The sequence below is a fragment of the Coptis chinensis genome, chromosome 1 (genome assembly GCF_015680905.1).
Source record: "Coptis chinensis isolate HL-2020 chromosome 1, ASM1568090v1, whole genome shotgun sequence".
Lineage (NCBI taxonomy): Eukaryota > Viridiplantae > Streptophyta > Magnoliopsida > Ranunculales > Ranunculaceae > Coptis > Coptis chinensis.
This window is the reverse complement of record NC_141456.1, coordinates 4,007,631-4,026,710: the sequence shown is the minus strand read 5'-3', so window position 1 is coordinate 4,026,710 and position 19,080 is coordinate 4,007,631. Positions and strand designations below refer to the sequence as shown.

At 36.9% G+C, this 19,080-nt stretch overlaps 1 protein-coding gene across 1 annotated transcript; it reads left to right on the top strand.

The window, feature by feature from the left end:
* The first annotated feature begins 8,641 nt into the window (after positions 1-8,641).
* LOC147521432 (putative receptor-like protein kinase At3g47110) lies at positions 8,642-18,818 on the top strand. Its single transcript, XM_086565702.1, has 4 exons — positions 8,642-9,157; positions 9,217-11,052; positions 17,366-18,113; positions 18,309-18,818. The coding sequence occupies exons 1-4, from the start codon at positions 8,642-8,644 to the stop codon at positions 18,689-18,691; spliced, it is 3,483 nt and encodes a 1,160-aa protein (XP_086421828.1). The 3' UTR covers positions 18,692-18,818.
* Positions 18,819-19,080: the final 262 nt, after the last annotated feature.

Here is a 19,080-nt window from a genome sequence, read left to right as displayed (position 1 = left end):
TGCAAATATATTGAACTAACTGCAAAGAATAATTAACGAGAAATCAGAAACTGAATGCAACTGCATTGAACTAACCTCAAAAAATAAACAACGGGAATCGAAAAATGCAACTGCATTGAACTAACCTCAAAATATAGTTGGATTATATGTTGTGGGAATGTCTCGATAAATATAGTTTTGCATTTAAAATGATGTTTATCTTATCTCTTTCCGTATGGTTGGGAACTCCTTTGCTATTCAAGTAACTTCAATATGAACTTCGCCTTATTAGGCAATCTCACAAAATTTCAATCAAACTTCTATTATTAAATATCAAAATGAAGTTGAAGGGGTTTATCAAATGTGAGTTATTATTATTTTTTTAATAGAGCTAGAGTGAGATTTTCACGTTATAAGAAATTTAGATGAGTGATCAATATAATATTAATATATAATAGTTCTGCATAGTTGTAAATATTTTTCAGAATAATTAATATAACAACACCCGTTCGTAGATAATCTTTGAAGATTTTACATATAGTGAGTCATGCATAATTTAAAGAATAATTAACGAAAAATCGGGAACTGGATAATCTTCAATAATCCCATATAGTAAATCAAACATAATTTATTTTTATGTCATATTTGCAAAAACACTACAGATGGATCGGTAGAAGTTGGTATTACACACCACATTGGATAATTAAAAAGAAATCAGAAACTAGATTCAAATACATAACTGAGCTCAAAACGTAATGAATGGGAAATCAGAAACTTTATGCAAATGCAATAAACTAAGCTCAAAAAGTAATTAACTTGAAATCGGAAACTGGATGCAACTGCATTAAACAAACTAACATCAGAGAATAACTAATAGGAAATTAGAAATTTGATGCAAATCCTTGAAAAATATTTAACGAGAAATCGAAAACGGTATGTAAATGCATCAAACAAACCTCAAATAATAATTAACGGAAAATCGAAAACTAGATGCAAATGCATTGAACTAACCTCATAAAATAATTAACATAAAATAAAAAACCAAATGCAACTGCATTGAACTAACGTCAGAGAATAATTTGTGAAAAATTGGAAATTAAATGCAAATGCATAGAAATAACCTCAAAGAATAGTTAACGGGAAATTAGAAACCATATGTAATTGCATCGAACTAACCTCAAAGCATAAATAATCAGAAACTAGATGCATATGTATTGAACTAACCTTAAAGAGTTATTAACGGAAAATCGGAAACTGGATGCAAATGCAATAAACTAATCTCAAAGACTAATTAATGAAACATCGAAAAATGGATGAAACTGCGCTGAACTAACCTAAATGAACAATTAACGAAAAATTATAAATTTGATGTAATTGCATTGAACTAATATCAAAAAATAATTAACGGGAAATTGGAAACTTGATGTAAATGCATTGAACTAACCTCAAAGAACAATTAACATAAAATCGAAAATTTGATGTAACTGCATTGAACTAACCTTAAAGAATAATTAATGAAAAATCAGAAATTAGATGCAAATGCATTAAACTAAAATCAGAGATTAACTAACGGGAAATCATAAAGTTGATGCAATTCCACTGAACTAACCTCAAATAATAATTAACGGGAAATTGAAAAATGGATGAAACTACATTGAACTAACTTCAAAAAATAATTAATGGAAAATCAGAAACTTGATGCAAATGCATTGAACTAATAATCTTGAAACATATTTGTATTATATGTAGGGGGAATATAATGTCTCGACAAATATAGTTTTGCATTTTAAGTAGTGTTTATCATAATTCTTTTATTATGATTACGAATGTCTTGTTATTCAAGTAACTTCAATATTATATTTGGCACATTGAGCATTTTCACAAAATTTCAATCAAACTTCTATTATTAAACCTAACAACAAAAAGAAGTCGATGAGTTTTATCAAGGTTTGGTACTTCGTTTTTATAGAAAGTGGTGCAAGAAATTTGAATGAGTGATTAATATAATTTTAATATCTCATAGAGCTGTATAGTTGCTAATATTTTTTAGAATAATTTGATATAACATTATCATGCACTGGACTATTATAAATACACAAGTTTCAGGTCTACATTTTCACCTTTTCATTGGTAATCTCTAGATCATGGTGCAGTATTGTAACTAACATGAGTATCTTGGAGTAGTGACTTGAGTTTAGCATTTTTTTTTTATCTAAAGATTGATTAGGTTATTTCTTTTGCATCCAGCCGGTGTTCCTGAGTGGTTGGTGAGCATTTCTCCCATAAGAGGAGGTCATGGGGCATGGGTTGCATACCCCAACAGCCAACACGGTATTTTATCTGCCTTGATTATATGCTTGAGGGGCGCCTGCATGAGAATCTAGCCTCATATTAGTTAGGTTCCATTGAAGACCTGGCCGGGTGCACAAGGAGTTTATCATAGGCTTTAGGTTCCAGCCAGCTTGTAGTTCTCAGGTAACGACAACAGGATGAAGAAGATTGCAGGCAGCTTATAGATAATAATGTTAATCCAGAAAAGGGTCATGTAAGTATCTTCATGCAGTTGAATTATTTGAGTAAAGTGATTTCTTATTTATAATTGAAAAACTTTTTACCTTTGCAGGGGGGTGAGGAAAAGGAAAAGGAAAAGGAAGAGGAAGAAGAGGTTAAAAGAATCAGCAGCATAATAAATCCGGCTCATACCTCTTAGCCCACTATGTGTCATGTTCCTTAGCAAGGTAGTAAGGTAAACAATAAAGTCCCAGTTATGATTGTTTCAACATATTGGAGCTCCACTTAAAGACAATGCCTTGGGATTTCAATCCTCGAAACAGAGCACTTGCAGAAGCCCAATCAAGGAGAAATGTCTTGACATCTTGGCTGCTATTTCTGAGCATGCACTGTTTCTTTGAACTTTCTTTTCTTTCAGAGTTTATTTTATATTTTTTGCCTTTTGTTTCATGATAAATGTGTAAGTGGACCTTCATATATTGGGCAAAGACAACGAAAGAGTTCATTGCAAAGTTAGATCTTAAAACTGGCCAGAAAGTTCTTGATGGTGGTTGCGGCATTGGTGGAGGAGACTTTTACATGCCTGACAACTTTGGTGTTATGGTTTCTTTCAATCTTGAACGTGCCATTGGATACAAATGCTTTGTTGAATTTAATGTTACTAAATGTATGCAAATGCTTCGTTGAAGTTGATGTTGCTGACTATATGAAAAAGACATATCCACATACAAATGTGTTAATATTTGTACCAAAGTTTTTTTCTTAATCTTTTGTAGAAGCAGCCCATACAAAGCACTTTATACTTTATATGTTATGTTTACTTTCTTCTTGGAGTCATCTAGGAAGGTTGGGTGTTCACAACTATGATTGATTCGTATTATATGTCCCATATCTTGGTTGTAGTTTACTGCCTACAGAGTAAACTGATGTAAGACTGTAATTAAGAGGAAGAATATATGACATTTCACAGAGTATCATTTATGGGTCTGCCCAAGGTTGCAATAAGTTGCATTGATTCGTCGATTGTAATCAAGTTTGCATTGATTTCATCACTCTTGGCTAATCTATATTCCAAATCGTTGCACATGTAAATTTGATTACAAATTAAATTAACATCAATCAACTTCATAGTAGATCATTTTAATTACATTTCATGGTTCCATGATTTAGTCGAAGTGTTAATCAACTTCATAGTAGATCATTTTAATTACATTTCATGGTTCCATGATTTAGTCGAAGTAGTCAAGTAGCTTGAAGTTTTTGGCAATGTAAACCATATGTAGGCATGCAACGTTGGTCTTAAGAAAATTGGTCATAAAGAAAGTGATTGCCAAGATGGTGGTATTGCCTATAGTTGTTGATGTGTTATTTGATTTTAAAACTTTGAAAGAGTTCTACCGGAAAGTGATGATATGCTCTTGCTCCTGCAATCCAAGACAACATGCCTCCCTATTCTTAGTTAACCCTTGAATATATGCCAACGACGTACCATTAATATAGGTTTATTTACTCATGCATGTAATCCATTATTCTCTTTGTTGGTGTTTCTTTGCATGCCAAGTGAGGACGAGATATTTTATTCTTTAATCGGAATTTTTTCATCTATACAGGTATTGTGTGTGTATAGTATTTTGATTGCAATCTCTTAAAAAAAAATATAAAAACATAAACCCTTCAAACAAAGTATGTAGTGAATTATTAGCTATCAATATACATATATTATTTATTCAAGTGGACTTTAAGTTTTTGAGTCATTAGCTATCTATGTAGCAAGTCCGGCCATAGGCCGGGCCAAATGGCTAGTTTGAAGAAAAACACAGAATATACTACCACGTAGAGATGCTCTCAATCCCTATGTTTTAAAACTTTTAATGATAACCCCAAAATCTACTAAAAAAAAAAGAAAAAAAGAATTGAATAAAATAACATCGGATAATGCACATAGAGGTCTTGCCAGGTTATTCCAAACTCCAAACTCGAAAGTCCTGCAAGTCACATCAGCGGAACAACCACGGTACAAAGTCTCCCGACTCCTGAGTCACTAAGATACGAACCGCATGTTAAATTTTAAAAAAACAATAATAAGTCTCCCGAGTCACTTTCAATGCGTGCTTACCTTCTGCTCATCACAACACGTTTTAAAGTTTAGCCATGGTTTCGTTCACGGAGGTTCTTTCACATCTAACATTTTCTGGTCAGGCTTCTTTCAAACGGTCACGTTGGTTGTGTTTTGTAGTGATGATACTGTTAGAACTTTTCTCTTTAAGGTGTACCTACATAGATCATACACATTACACAATTGTTAATTGTCGAACTACGTCCGAGTGACATTGAGAAGACTCACTAAACTGTGATCTTAAAGTAACATGACTGAGTCATTTACATGTCTCAAACCACACGTGTCAAGTCATGACACGTGTATAAAGTGAGTATGGGCTTAACGATATGTGCATATACTTTTTGGGCTTAAAGCGTATTTATTATCATGATGAAATATAATGAAATACACCCATAATATATAAGTTGAGGTCCCCACCCCAAACCCTATTCCGATTCTCATAAGTTTTTCCATTTGTGTGAGAGAACACAACAAAGAAGGGTTTTGGAGTGGAAGACAACAACGTTCGCCGCCGCTTATAGGACTTCCTTGATCAACGCTATGGGCGGGTATGTCTATTATTATTTGGTTTTCTTTATTGATTGACATGTGACCGGGTATTGGAGAAATCCTCACAATTGGTATCGGTCGCCTAGATGTTACTCATGAAGAAAACATACAGTTTAATTTAATTTCTTGTGTAACATTGAGTAAAAATCGATTTTTTTTTAGTTATGCGGTTAAGTTTGCGAAATATATATTTTTTTTTCGTTTTTTATCGGATCACCGAATCTGTTCCGGTAAAAGGTTTTCATAGGGTCGCAACTTCGTTATCCAAGAATCATGTTCATAAGGTGGATGACGGATTTCGATTAATATACCTTTGATTCGTTGCCGCTAATCCGTTAAAAACTCGTTTTTTCTCGACTTTAAATCCATGGATCTTTGTAATCTATCTTTGGATTGTGCTGAAATTTGGTGGGTAGGGTCGTACTACACTCTAGATTACATCTGTACGGTTGGATTTGTGTTTGCATCATCTGGTTGTGCCGTTCAGGGGTGGCAGTAAGGTTGCCGAAGCATCAAGGATTTGTTTTCCACTGTTGCTTCAGACTCGAGGAAGGGGACGATGAGTTGTCTTTTGAGTCAACTCGTCGATCCAAATTTTTTGAGTTTTAAAACCGATCCAAAATTTTGAGTTTTAAAACCGATCCTAAACACAAAATTTTTTTTGGGCCTTTTCTTTTGTTTTATATTAAAGCCCACTAAAAGAGAGATTGTGTTTTATTAAAGTCTGCCCCATAGCCCAAAGTCCATCTCGACCCATAAACTATATTAGGCTTGGGTCTGACCCATGTATGTATGCCAAGTCTCGACTTTCTGAAACAAAGTTTGACTTGTCTTGACCGGGTCCTACTTCATGCTGAATGGACCTAGTTTGACCCGGTTTTGGGCCTATTTGGTATTTTTGAGCCCAATTACCTTATTTCAGTTGTATATAACTCAATTTAAGTCCGTTTTGGAAGGTTGAATAGTCAAATCGAAGAGTTTTTTGAGCCCAATAAAGTAGACAGACTTAAATTTCAGTTTGATCATGTTTGGATTTCTTAAGTTTGCTATTGGAATTTTCTTTTCTACTATTATCATGTTAATTAATAGAATTGAATAATAGCATGTTCCAAACATTTGAAAATTAGCAATCTAAACCATGAAATTTGGGTAAGTTCACGTGATATGTTGCCTAAGTGGCCTCTTTCATGGAAAATTTATTTGGGTTTAATGGTAAAGTTTATTAGATTGTATATGGTTGCGTCTTAATCCATGCAAATAATAATCGCCCAAAGGAAGTTTATTATTTTGGCGGATTAGTGGCGGTATAAGGTAATTAATATATGTAAAATAATTTTAGGAGTTACTTATGCATTCAATAGTCGGCCCTAAGGAAGACTTATTGTTTGGCCAAGCCTAACTTTGTTTTACATATGTCGATTAGCCTTATGTGTTTAGAGAAAACCACTTACACGTTAAATGCTTGTCCAAAGACTTGAATTATAACGGTGTGTTAGGTTTCTTATTAAGGCCCACTACTAAAGTTTTATAAATGTTTTTCTTTCTTGTCATTTGTCTATTTGATTATTAATTTTTCATTTAGACTAATGAATGAATGATAATAATTACAGATTTTTATTATTGTCTATGCATTAAAGAAAATGACATATGTATTAATGTGAGTTATCTTTTGTATCATGTTCAGTGAATACATCTTCTATATTTGCCAATTTAACTAGTATTCCAGTTCTTACTGGTTCCAACTTTACAAAATGGAAAGAGCATGTTCTAATCGTTCTTGGATGTATGGATTTGGATTATGCATTACGTGTTGATGAGCACCGCTAACCTTAAGGGTGATAGTGGAGAGGAGGAAAAGGCTACCTATTGAAAAGTGGGGAGCTCCAATCGCCTTAGTCTTAGTATAATGAAGCACTCTATTGGAAACTTTTAGGTGGTGCAATGCCTAAGGAAGAAAATGCCAAGAAATTCCTAAGCCAAGTTTGACCCGATTTGTTGCATCGGAAAAGGTGGAGGCAAATGCGCTTCTTAGCAAACTTGTCACCATGCGTATTATCTTGGCAAAGGAAATGTTAGAGAGTACATTATGGAAATATCTAATCTTGTTGCCAAAATGAGGGCACTAAAGTTGGAGTTCTCTGATGATCTCCTTGTGCACCTCATTCTTATTTCTCTTCCTGCACAATTTGGTCCCTTTAAGATCAATTATAATACTCAAAGGGAGAAATGGACTCTTAATGAGCTCATTGCTTTCGGTGTGTGCAAGAAGAGGAAAGGTCAAAACAAGAGAAGGCGAGAAAGTGCTCACTTGGCCACTTCCTCTATTGGCAATTCAGGCACTAAGAAAAGAAAATGGAATAATAAGGGTAAAGGAACTGCAGATAATGTGACACCACAGGTGAATGCGAAAGATAAGCAGGTTCAGGCTACTTTCTGTTACTTTTGTAAGAAACCTGCAGGTCACATTAAGAAAGAATGTCCAAAGTATATAAAGTGGAAAGCAAAGCAAGCAGGTAATGAATTTAGTTTTGTTTGTTCTGAATTAAATCTTGCCGAAGTACCTTCTAATTCTTGGTGGATAGATACGGGAGCAACTATTCACATTAGTGTTTCCATGCAGGGTTGTCTAAGGAGCCGCAAGCCAAGTGATACCGAAAGGTTCATTTACATGGGTGATGGCAATAAGGCATGTGTTGAGGCCATTGGAGTCTTTAGATTAAAATTAGAGTCTGGTTTTTATTTGGATTTAGATGAGACTGTTTATGTACCGTCTTTTAGGAGGCGAATTTAATTTCTATTTCTGTTTGGACAAATCGGTTATACTTGTTAGGTTGGAAAAGGAATATTTAGTCTCTTTCAAAATTCAAATCTTATCGGTCTGAGCTCTTTGATTGATAATCTATACAAGTTAGACTTGGATGCCTCTCACTTAAGGTTAAATGAAACTTTGCATGTTAATAACTATGGTACTAAGCGTAGATTAATTAATGAGAACTCCTCTACATTGTGGCACAAGCGTTTGGGTCATATCTCTAAACAAAGAATTGAAAGGCTTGTGTCAAATGGAGTTCTTGGTGCCCTTGATTTTTCAGACTTTAAAGTTTGTATTGAATGTATAAAGGGTAAACAAACAAATATAAGGAAGTTTGGTGCCGTAGGAGTTCAAGTGTCTTAGACTTGATATATACCGATATTTGTGGTCCATTTCCTCTGACTTCTTGGAATGGTCAACGGTATTTTATCACGTTCTGAGATGACTATTCGCGTTATGGGTATCTATACTTAATTCATGAAAAATCATGATCCTTTGGATGTATTTAAGGCCTATAAAAAGCTGAAGTTGAAAATCAACATTCTAAGAAAATTAAAGCTATCGGATCCGACCGTGGTGGTGAATACTATGGTAGGTATGATGGAAAAGGCCAACATCCAGGACCATTTGCAAGATACTTGGAGGAATGTGGCATCGTTCCTCAATACACCATGCCAAGGACTCCACGTCAAAATGGTGTATCTGAGAGACGAAATCGGACTCTAAAGGACATGGTTAGGAGTATGATTTGTCATTCTACCTTACCAGAGTCTCTTTGGGGTGAAGCCTTAAAGACTGCAGTATATATCCTTAACCGAGTACCTAGTAAAGCAGTAACTAAAACCCCATATGAATTATGGACTGGAAAGAAACCCAGTATAAGGCATTTACATATTTGGGGTTGTCCAGCTGAGGCTAGGCCATATAGGCCTAATGAAAGAAAACTGGACTCAAGAACAGTTAGTTGCTACTTTATTGGTTATTCGGAAAGGTCAAGGGGTTTCAAGTTTTATTGCCCCTCTTCCAATACCCTAATTGAGACGGATAATGCCAAATTTATTGAGGATGTTGAGGATAGTGGGAGCACACAACAACGGAATATTGCTTTTGAAGAAGAGCATGTTGATATTCCTTTAATGGATATCCACAGAGATGAGTTGATCACACCTGTCATTAGGCAGGATGCGGTTGTAGATCAACTAAATATTCCAGAGTTGGCCCCTGCTATTATAGAAGAACCTCACAGATACTTCTAATGAACTTACTGAAATCAGGCTCACTCACTATTTCTTCAAGAAACGAATCTGACCGTCTTGCATTACTTGCATTCAAGTCTCAACTAGTCGATCCAATGGGAGCTTTGAGTTCATGGAATGACTCACTCCACCACTGTGAATGGAAGGGAATCACATGCGGCCGTCGACACCGTGATAGAGTCACCATCTTGGACCTACAAGCACAAAAACTTGACGGTACTCTCTCTCCCTTTATAGGGAACCTCACCTTCCTTAGACGACTAAACCTTACTTTAAACCACTTCCATGGTGAAATACCACAGGAAATTGGTCGTTTATTTCGTCTACAAATCCTTTTTCTCAATAACAACTCTTTCAATGGTGTAATTCCAACCAATCTCACTCGTTGTTTCAACTTGAGAGTGATCAATCTCATTGACAATGAGCTCTCTGGGAACATTCCTGCAGAGCTTTCTTATCTAAGAAAGCTCCAGGGATTGGGTTTGGGCCTGAATTATATAACTGGAAACATCCCACCATCCCTTGGGAACCTGTCCTCTCTTACTAAACTTAGCCTTACACGTAGCAACTTACAGGGAGGCATTCCAGAAAACCTATGCCAAATTTCGCACTTACAATACTTTATGGCTTTTCAAAATCAACTCACAGATGAGGTTCCCTCTTGCCTTTACAACAACTCAAACTTGATTGCTTTCGCTGTTGCCAACAATAATCTAGAGGGACACCTTCCTCCAAACATTGGCCTCACTCTTCCAAACATCCAGTTCTTTCTTCTGGGCCAAAACAAGTTTGGAGGCAATATCCCTGCTTCGTTATCCAATGCTACAAGACTTGAATTATTTTCTTTGATTACAAATTATTTCACTGGTTCAGTGCCAACGGATTTAGGAAGGTTGTCTGGTCTTCGAAAATTAATTCTCGGTGAAAACCAACTAGGAACCAGAGATGGAGATGATTTGATATCCATAACTTCCCTAACCAATTGTAGCAATTTAGAGATGCTGAATTTTGATGATAATCTTTTGGTAGGTCTATTCCCAGATTCTATATCTAATCTGTCCACTAAAATAAACTGGTTAAATTTGGGAAGAAATAACATATATGGAAGCATTCCAATAGGAATTGAGAATTTAGTTAACCTCCAAGTATTGGGTCTGGGGTACAATAAACTCACTGGAAACATCCCTGCAAATGTAGGAAAGCTCTACAGACTGCTCTATCTATTTATTAATAACAATGTGTTATCCGGAAAAGTTCCAATAGCACTCGGGAATTTGACTCGACTTATAAAACTTACTTTATCAGCTAACAATTTAACTGGAAGCATTCCGCCCACTCTTAGAAATTGCCAAAACTTAATTGCTCTTGATCTTTCTCAAAATAACCTCTTTGGTAAGATACCCAAAGAAGTCATTGGCCTTTCTTCCCTTGCGATTGTTCTTAACTTGAGTGAGAATGCACTCACTGGTTCATTGCCACCACAAGTAGGTAATTTAACAAATCTTCTAGAGTTGTCAGTTTCTGGAAACAAATTGTCAGGTCATATTCCGGAATCACTTGGTTATTGTTTGAACCTTAAATCCCTTTACTTGGACAATAACATCTTTGAAGGAGATATACCCAAGTCCTTGAGTGCTTTAAGAGGTCTAGAAAAAATTGATCTTTCTCGTAACAACTTGTCGGGTGAGACTCCAGAATACTTAGAGCAATTACCTCTTTTATACCTGAATTTGTCCTTCAACCAGCTTGAGGGGACGAAGTTCGACCAAAGCGTCTTTGCAAATGCTAATGCAAACTGCGATTTCACTTGGTGGAAACAAGAACTTGTCTTGCGGGCGGAATATTAGAATTGGAGCTCCCTCCATGCAGCAAAAAAGGCATCCAAAGAAAAAAAAAACTTCGTTTCTGTTAAAGTTGTTGTATGCGGATAAAAGAAAACAATAGAAGACAAGGACGAATAGAGGTAATAACCAAGGCGCTGGATTAGTCGTCGTCCTTAAGGAAAGATTTCGCCCCTTCCAATGGTGCGAGAAAGGCAACAAATGTCTTCTTCCTCCGAGGATTCAATGGTTAACGGCAGCCTAACTTTGCACTAGAATAGACTACCCTCTAGAACTAATATAATATAACTCTCTCGGCGGGGAAGAAGAGAAAGAAGAAGATTGAAGCAATCAAAGACTTATCGTTTTCGTGTAGGTAATAGAAGGGGTGTATCACGACTTCAACTTTTGCATTTCACGGGTGTGTATGGAGGCAAAGACGACTTACGTCTCTTCTCTCTCAATATAGAAGTAGCGAAGATCAGAGTTATACACGAAGTTCTCGTTACGTGATCAATACCCTCTAATGAACATAGGCTGTGTTTATATAGAGGCATGACCGAATCATAGATGGAGAAGGACACCTCTTTAATTAGGTTTCACAAAACCTAATCAAAGTAGAACTTTAGCTTATAAAAACTTGCTGCAAAAGCAAAACAAGTTTAGGCAATTGATAATCCACTACCCCAAGCCCACGCCACGACTTCATTTCGGTTCGTCTTGCGGGGGCGTATGTAGCGTGTGTGGCCTTGGGTGAGTCCTCCCTCCTAACACAAAAGCCTTTGTACCCTAAGGGCTGCGCCCTTATGTTAGAGGTTCACCTCAAATACCTCACTTGCTAGTGGTGGCTCATCAATGTGGGACTAAACAACACACAAGTATTTGAAAATACACATGAAGATTCCAACAATCCCCACTATTTCAAAATACTTATAGTCCCCACTATTTTGGAATAGGATATTACAAAAGAAATGGGTTAACGAAATGCAGGAGAATCGAAAAAACAATGCATAAGATCTTGGTGCTTTTAGGGCTTGAACCGGTCATAGGGTAACATGTCTTATAATACGTGAAAGTGGTGGATTAAAAAATCTTTGAACCAACATTCCTTGTAGTAAAATAGAGGACATGCACCCACATTGCTCTTTTCATTATATGCATTTCAGCGGTGTTGCTTTTTTTTTGGCTACCTATGTTAAGTGAATGCTCTAGAATATTTGCCTAAATACCCATAAGAACCGAGGCCAGTTCTACATTCACGTAGGTGGATATCCATCAAGTGTACATAGCGGTTAAAATACACTATCTCATAAAAATAATGGACTATGGATTCCATTAAGAGTAAAATAACTCATCCTTTTTCTCATTGCTATTCAAGTTATACAAAGTATACAAAAATGCTATCTAGTCATAGGGTGACGTCTCAAATAAAGACAATAGCATACCAGGCTTTGGGTGACTTGTTTTCCCTTTGAACCTACTTCATGGGATCTCCAATCACATAGGTGGGGTTGCCGTCGTCGTAAGCCCTCTATCTAAGGCAAAGTCCCATCCCCTCGGCGTATCAACCACTTGTCTCTGTTAAGTGGCTTTGTCGGAGGATCGCCAAATTTAACTCGACCTCACATAGTCTAGAGCCACAACTCCAGATTCCAAGATTTGCTTTTATAGAGAGTAGTAGTCTCGGACGAATATGCCCGCTTTTCCCATTATACAATTTGCTCTTTGCCTTTGCTATTAGGCGGCTGACAAATACAATGCATAGAGTGCATTTCGGCGGTTTTGTACCAATAGGAAGATCGCCAAGAGGTTTCTAAGCCATTTCGGCCCTCGAGACTTGCTTTATCTAAAGCAATAAGCTCGGACTCCATGGTTGAGCGAGCTATCAAGGTCTGCTTAGAAGATTTCCAAAGCGGATCGCACCTCCACCTAGGGTGAAAATATAACCACTAGTGGACTTGATATCATGAGAATCGGATATCCGGTTTGCATCACAATAACCTCTATCGCGGGTGGAGTTTGTCTAAACCTTATGCCGTAATTCATTGTTCCTCTCAAGTACTTGGCTAATCTCTAACGCACTCCAATGTTCGACTAGGACAATGAGTGTATCTGCTTAGCTCGCTAACTGCATAAGCAATGTGGGGTCTAGTGCAATTCATCAAGTACATGAGACTACCAATAATTTGGGCATATCTAGATGAAAGTACACCATGTTGAGCATTTTTCTGAAGTTCACTATTTGCCTCATAAGGTGTCCAACCGCGGGCTTACTATCATAAAAGTTAAACTTCTTCAAAACTTCTCAACATAATGCTCTTGTGAAAGCGTATAGCCATCACTGTTTCTGATGATTTTGATTCCAAGAATCACATCAGCTTCTCCCAAATCCTTCATTTCAAATTGGGAGGATAAAAACATCTTGGTGTTTCTCACAACATCAAGGCTAGGACTCATGATTAACATGTCATCCACATATAGACAGATAATCACATATGAATTCACATCAAAAGATTTGAAGTAAATACATTTATCAGCATCATTTATGTGATATCCATTAGACATCATGACACTATCAAACTTTTCATGCCATTGTTTTGGCGCTTGTTTCAACCCATATAAAGACTTAACTAACTTGCATACTTTATGCTCATTCCCGGTACTTATCATTACCCTCGGGTCGCATCATATATATTTCTTCATCAAGATCACCATTCAAAAATGCAGTTTTACATCCATTTGATGAATAAATAAATTATGAATAGCAGCTAGAGCCATTAGAACTCTTATAGAAGAAATCCTAGTTACAGGAGCATAAGTATCAAAATAGTCAATGCCTTTTTCGGGAGAACCCCTTGACTACAAGTCTAGCCTTGTATTTCTCAATGGAACCATCTAGTTTCAATTTCTTTTTGAAGATCCACTTGTAGCATTATAGGTTTAAGCCCGGAGGAAGATCAACTATCTCCCATGTGTGATTAGCTATAATCGAATCTAGCTCGAGTGTATAGCATCCTTCCCGAAAGGTGCATCTCGAAGAACTGATTGCCTCATTATCGTCGGGATCATCATCAAGAAGAAATGTGTAAAAGTCATCACCAAAATTGGTGGATTTCTGTCTCTTTTACTCTTCCGAATTTCTTGTTCAGAAATTTCGGGATCTGTTGATTGTTGTTCACTAGAGCTACCAACCTCTCAATGCCGATTTTCAAAGGAAACAAATTCTCAAAGAAATCAGCATTTTTACTCTCTATAATAGTGTTAGCATCGACAAGGTTATTATCAGATTTTACTACTAAAAATCTATATGCAAAGACTATTATGAGCATAACCAATGAACATACAATCAACGGTTCTAGGTCCCAATTTTCTCTTTTTAGGTTAGTTCACAAGAACCTTAGCAAGACACCCACATTTTTTAAGTATGTCGGGGTAGGTACATGACCTTTCCATAACTCATATGGTGTCTTATTCCCTGTTTTCTTGTTAGGTATCCTATTCGTATATGGCAAGCAGATAGGATTGCTTCCCCACAAGTTCGTGGGAAGCTCGAACTTACAAGCATAGCATTCATCATCTCTTTTAGTGTTACGTTTTACGTTCGGCTACTCCATTAGACTTCAGGAGAGTATGGTGGAGTAGTCTCATGAATAATGCCACTCTTGTCACAAAAGTCCCGGAAGGGTTTAGACGTATTCTCCACCCCTATCGGACCGAAGTCTCTTAATCTTACAGATTAAAATTTTGGTTTTCAACTTGACTTTGTACTTGAGAAACATCTCACACGCTTCATGCTTGTGTCTAAGTAAATATACCATGGTGTACCTAGAGAAGTCATCTATGAATGTAATATAATAAAACTTCCTCCTCTAGACATGGTACTTACGAATTCACCCAAATCCATTATGAATAAGAGTTAGTAATCCGGTTTATCTCTAGACCACGGTTCTATTGGGGTTTCTTCATTGGCTTTAGTCTCAAATATATTTCACATTTATCATTAGAAAAATCAGAAATATTAGACAATAAACCACATGCTTTCATCCTTTTCATATCTTGAACATTCACATGTCCTAGTCTACCATGCCATATATTAAAAAGAGTCAAGCAAATAAGCGGAAGCGGATTCATTCTTATTAATAATAATGTTGTCAAGTACATTCAACATGAAAAGACCACTGTTATTACAATAACCTTTACCAACAAAACCCTCATTCTTTGTCGGAACAAACTTGTCACTCTCAAAAAGTCACCTTGGCCTTGACTTTTCCAGTAGAGAACCACAGAAATCAGATTCGGACCGAATCTCGGGAACATGAAGAACATTACTAAGTGAAAGGGTTTTCCCGAAGTTAACTTCGGAAGAACCTTGCTGTTCCTCAACAGAACAGACCTAGAGTCACCCATATAGACCTTTTCATCTTTCACTAGTATGTAATCCGAGAAGGCTTCAACATCACCACATGCGTGGCGGGTGGCACCGGAATCTAGTACCCAGTTCCTCTTCCCAGTGGCTATGAACACTTGTGACACGACAGCAGCAACAATATCATCTCCCTCAACTAGATTAGCATTGGGAGGATCATCGGTGTCTTTCTTCTTATGCAAAAGACCGAAAAGCCCTATGTCGGGTTTACCACAAACATAACAATTTCCATTTGCGATTACCACTCCTTTTAAAAGAAGTGCCTTTGACCTTGAAATTCTTATTTTTGTTGGACTTCTGCTTCTTAGAGGTTTTGTTAGATTTGCTGGGATTACCTTCAACGATATTGGCTTTAGAATGAAATTCCTTAGACAACACCTCATCCCGAGTCTTGTTCTTTTCCTCTATGTGAATGTGAATGATCACATCCTCAAGAGTCATCTGCTTACGCTTATGCTTCATACTATTTTTATAGTGTTTCCAAGACTCGGGGAGTTTCTCAATCAAACATCCAGCAACAAAGGATTCGGGTAAATTAATACCCTCAGTTTTCAAATCATTAATCAGCACATGAAAATCATGGATTTGAGACGTTACATCTCTATCCTCTCTCATATGGAACTTAAGAAAATTCCCAATAGCATATTTCTGAGTACCAGCATCCTCTATTATGTATTTCTTGTTCAAACTCTCCCATATATCATGTGCATTCTTATTTGAACAATAAATATCAAAAATCTCATTGGACAAGGTACTCAAAATAGCATGACGACATACCTTATTCCCATTGAAATAAGCGGCTTGATTTCTTTTCGAAATCATTAGAACCCTCCATGGGTGCTGTATCAGTGAGATACTGCGTAGTTGAGTACATCTAGGGCTGTGAACACCCTTTCTCTCCATCTCTTGAAGTGTGAACCGTTGAAGGATTCAATCTTGGACACATTGGGTAAATTGCGAGCATTCAGAATAGGTGCAGCATCTCTCATAGACGAAGTTACTTCCATGACTCCAGAATTAGTTTCTTTGATCGGCGTGGTGTCAACAGGTGTAGACATCTTGATCTTTCCTTAAGATTGTTGTATCCAGATAAAAGAAAACAATAGAAGACAAGGACGAGAATAAGGGTAATAACCAAAGGCGGATTAAAGGTCGTCCTTAAGGAAAGATTTAAGCCCCTTCCAATGGTGCGAAAGGCAACAATTTGCGTCTTCCTCACGAGGATTCAATGGTTAACAATGATCTAACTTTGCACTAGAATAGACTACCCTCTAGAACGACAATATAACTCTCTCTGGCGGGAAGAAGAGAAAAGAAGAAGATTGAAGCAATCAAAGACTTATCTGTTTCGTGTAGGTAATAGAAGGGTGTATCCGCGACTTCAACTTTTATTTATTTGGTGTGTATGGAGGCGATACGACTTTCATCTTCTCTCTCAATATAGAAGTAGCAGTTGAAGATCAGATACACGAAGTTCTACGTTCTGTGATCAATACCCTCTAATGAACATAGCTGTGTTTATATAGAGGCATGACTGAATCATAGATGGAGAAGGACACCTCTTTAATTCGGTTTCACAAAACCTAATCAAAGTAGAACTTTAGCTTAGCGAAACTTGTTTGCGCAAAAGCAAAACAAGTTTAGGCAATTGATAATCCACTACCCACTAGTCAAACAGCCCAAGCCCAAGCCCCGTCCGCCTTCCTCGGTTCGGGTTCGGGCCCGGGTATGGCAATGTGTGGCCTTGGGTGAGTCCTCCCTCCTAACACAAAAGCCTTTGTACCCTAAGGGCACGCCCTTATGTTAGAGGTTCACCTCAAATACCTCACTTGCTAGTGGTGGCTCATCAATGTGGGACTAAACAACACACAAGTATTTGAAATACACATGAAGATTCCAACAAAAGTGACTGTCCCTATCATTGTTGGGAGCGTATGTCTTCTTGTATTATCGTGTGCTTTTTTTGTACGCTGGCGAAGAGCAAAGGCGAAAAAAGAACCATCTTCAAAAGCAACATTGTTCGACCAGCTATATGAAAGGATCTCTTATGGAGAGCTCCTTAAAGCCACGAATGGATTCTCTGTGGACAATCTAATTGGTGTTGGGAGTTATGGCTCTGTGTTTGAAGGCGTTATCCAAGACATGAACAAAACCGTTGCTGTGAAGGTCCTAAATCTTCATCGAGAAGGAGCTTCAAAGAGTTTCCTAACTGAATCCAAAGCCTTGAGAAATCTCCGCCATAGAAATCTTCTCAAAATCATAACAACTTGCTCAAGTGAGGACTTTCAAGGGAATGATTTCAGAGCTCTAGTTTTTGAGTACATGACTAATAGGAGTTTAGAGGAGTGGATACATCCAAAGATCAATGAGCACCAACTTCAGCCAAGAATTTTAAGTATCAAACAGAGATTTAATATAGCGATCGATGTTGCTTCTGCACTTGATTATCTTCACCACTATTCTGCACAGGAGATTGTCCATTGTGATATAAAGCCAAGCAATGTTCTTCTGGATGATGACATGACTGCTCATGTAGCTGATTTTGGAATAGCAAAGATGTTTTCTATCACTGGTGATGATTCTTCTCAAAGCCAAATCAGCTCATTTGCAATCAAAGGATCAATTGGTTATGTTGCTCCAGGTAACTATGAATTCAATATTCATGCATCAACATTAGTTAAGTAATTTACTATTTGGTGAAAGTGTATGCTTTCCTATTACAAAAATCACTTCTAACTTCTGATGCAGCACAAGGACCTTAAACAAGCACTTGTTCAATGTTCATACACATTATATCCCTATATGTTTTATTAATTGATAGTGGATATAAATGCAGAGTACGGAATGGGTAGTGCGGTCTCGTTGCAAGGAGATGTGTACAGTTACGGCATCTTACTGTTAGAGATGTTTACTGGGAAGAAGCCAACGGATGACATGTTTCTCAATGGACTTAGCCTGCACAACTACGTTGACAAGAATTTGCCTAATCAGGTTATGGAAATTGTAGACCCGCTCCTGCTTGTACAAGAAAATGATGCAATACTCAACATTGCTGGCGAGAACAACAGACCAGATAGATTACACGAATGTTTGAGTTTAGCATTAGTTCTTGGAGTCGCATGTTCCACTCATTCACATGTAGAACGCTTGACGATGAATGAAGTCGTCATTCAGTTGCATAGAATTAGGGAGCATCATGAAGGTGTTAGGAGTCTTTGAGTGACAGTAGGACAAGTTGGCAACTCTCAGTTGTATGCAAATTATGAATTCCATATATATGTAGTTGTATGCAACTACATATAGAATTATGGAGATATAGTCCTACAAACGGGTGCCACTATATTAAATTATTCTGAAAAATATTTGTAACTATGCACAATTATAAGATATAAATGTTATATTGATCACACATCCAAATTTCTTGTAACGTAAAAACCCCATACTCCATAAAAAGATAGAACACAACTTTAATAAAACCTTTTGACTTCTATTTGTTGTTAAATAATAGATCGAAGTTTGATTAAAGTTTTGTTAGAATGTTCAATAAGGCGAAAATCATACTTAAGCTACTTCAATACCAAGTCATTCCCAGTCATACGAAAATAGAT

Bases quoted from the DNA above. Each gene is read 5' to 3' on its own strand.
- LOC147521432 (XM_086565702.1), top strand. From the start codon at position 8,642: ATGCCAAGGACTCCACGTCAAAATGGTGTATCTGAGAGACGAAATCGG. The intron at 9,158-9,216 runs GTTGTAGATCAA...AGAACCTCACAG, and splicing joins CTGTCATTAGGCAGGATGCG to ATACTTCTAATGAACTTACT. The intron at 11,053-17,365 runs GTCTTGCGGGCG...ATACACATGAAG, and splicing joins CTTGGTGGAAACAAGAACTT to ATTCCAACAAAAGTGACTGT.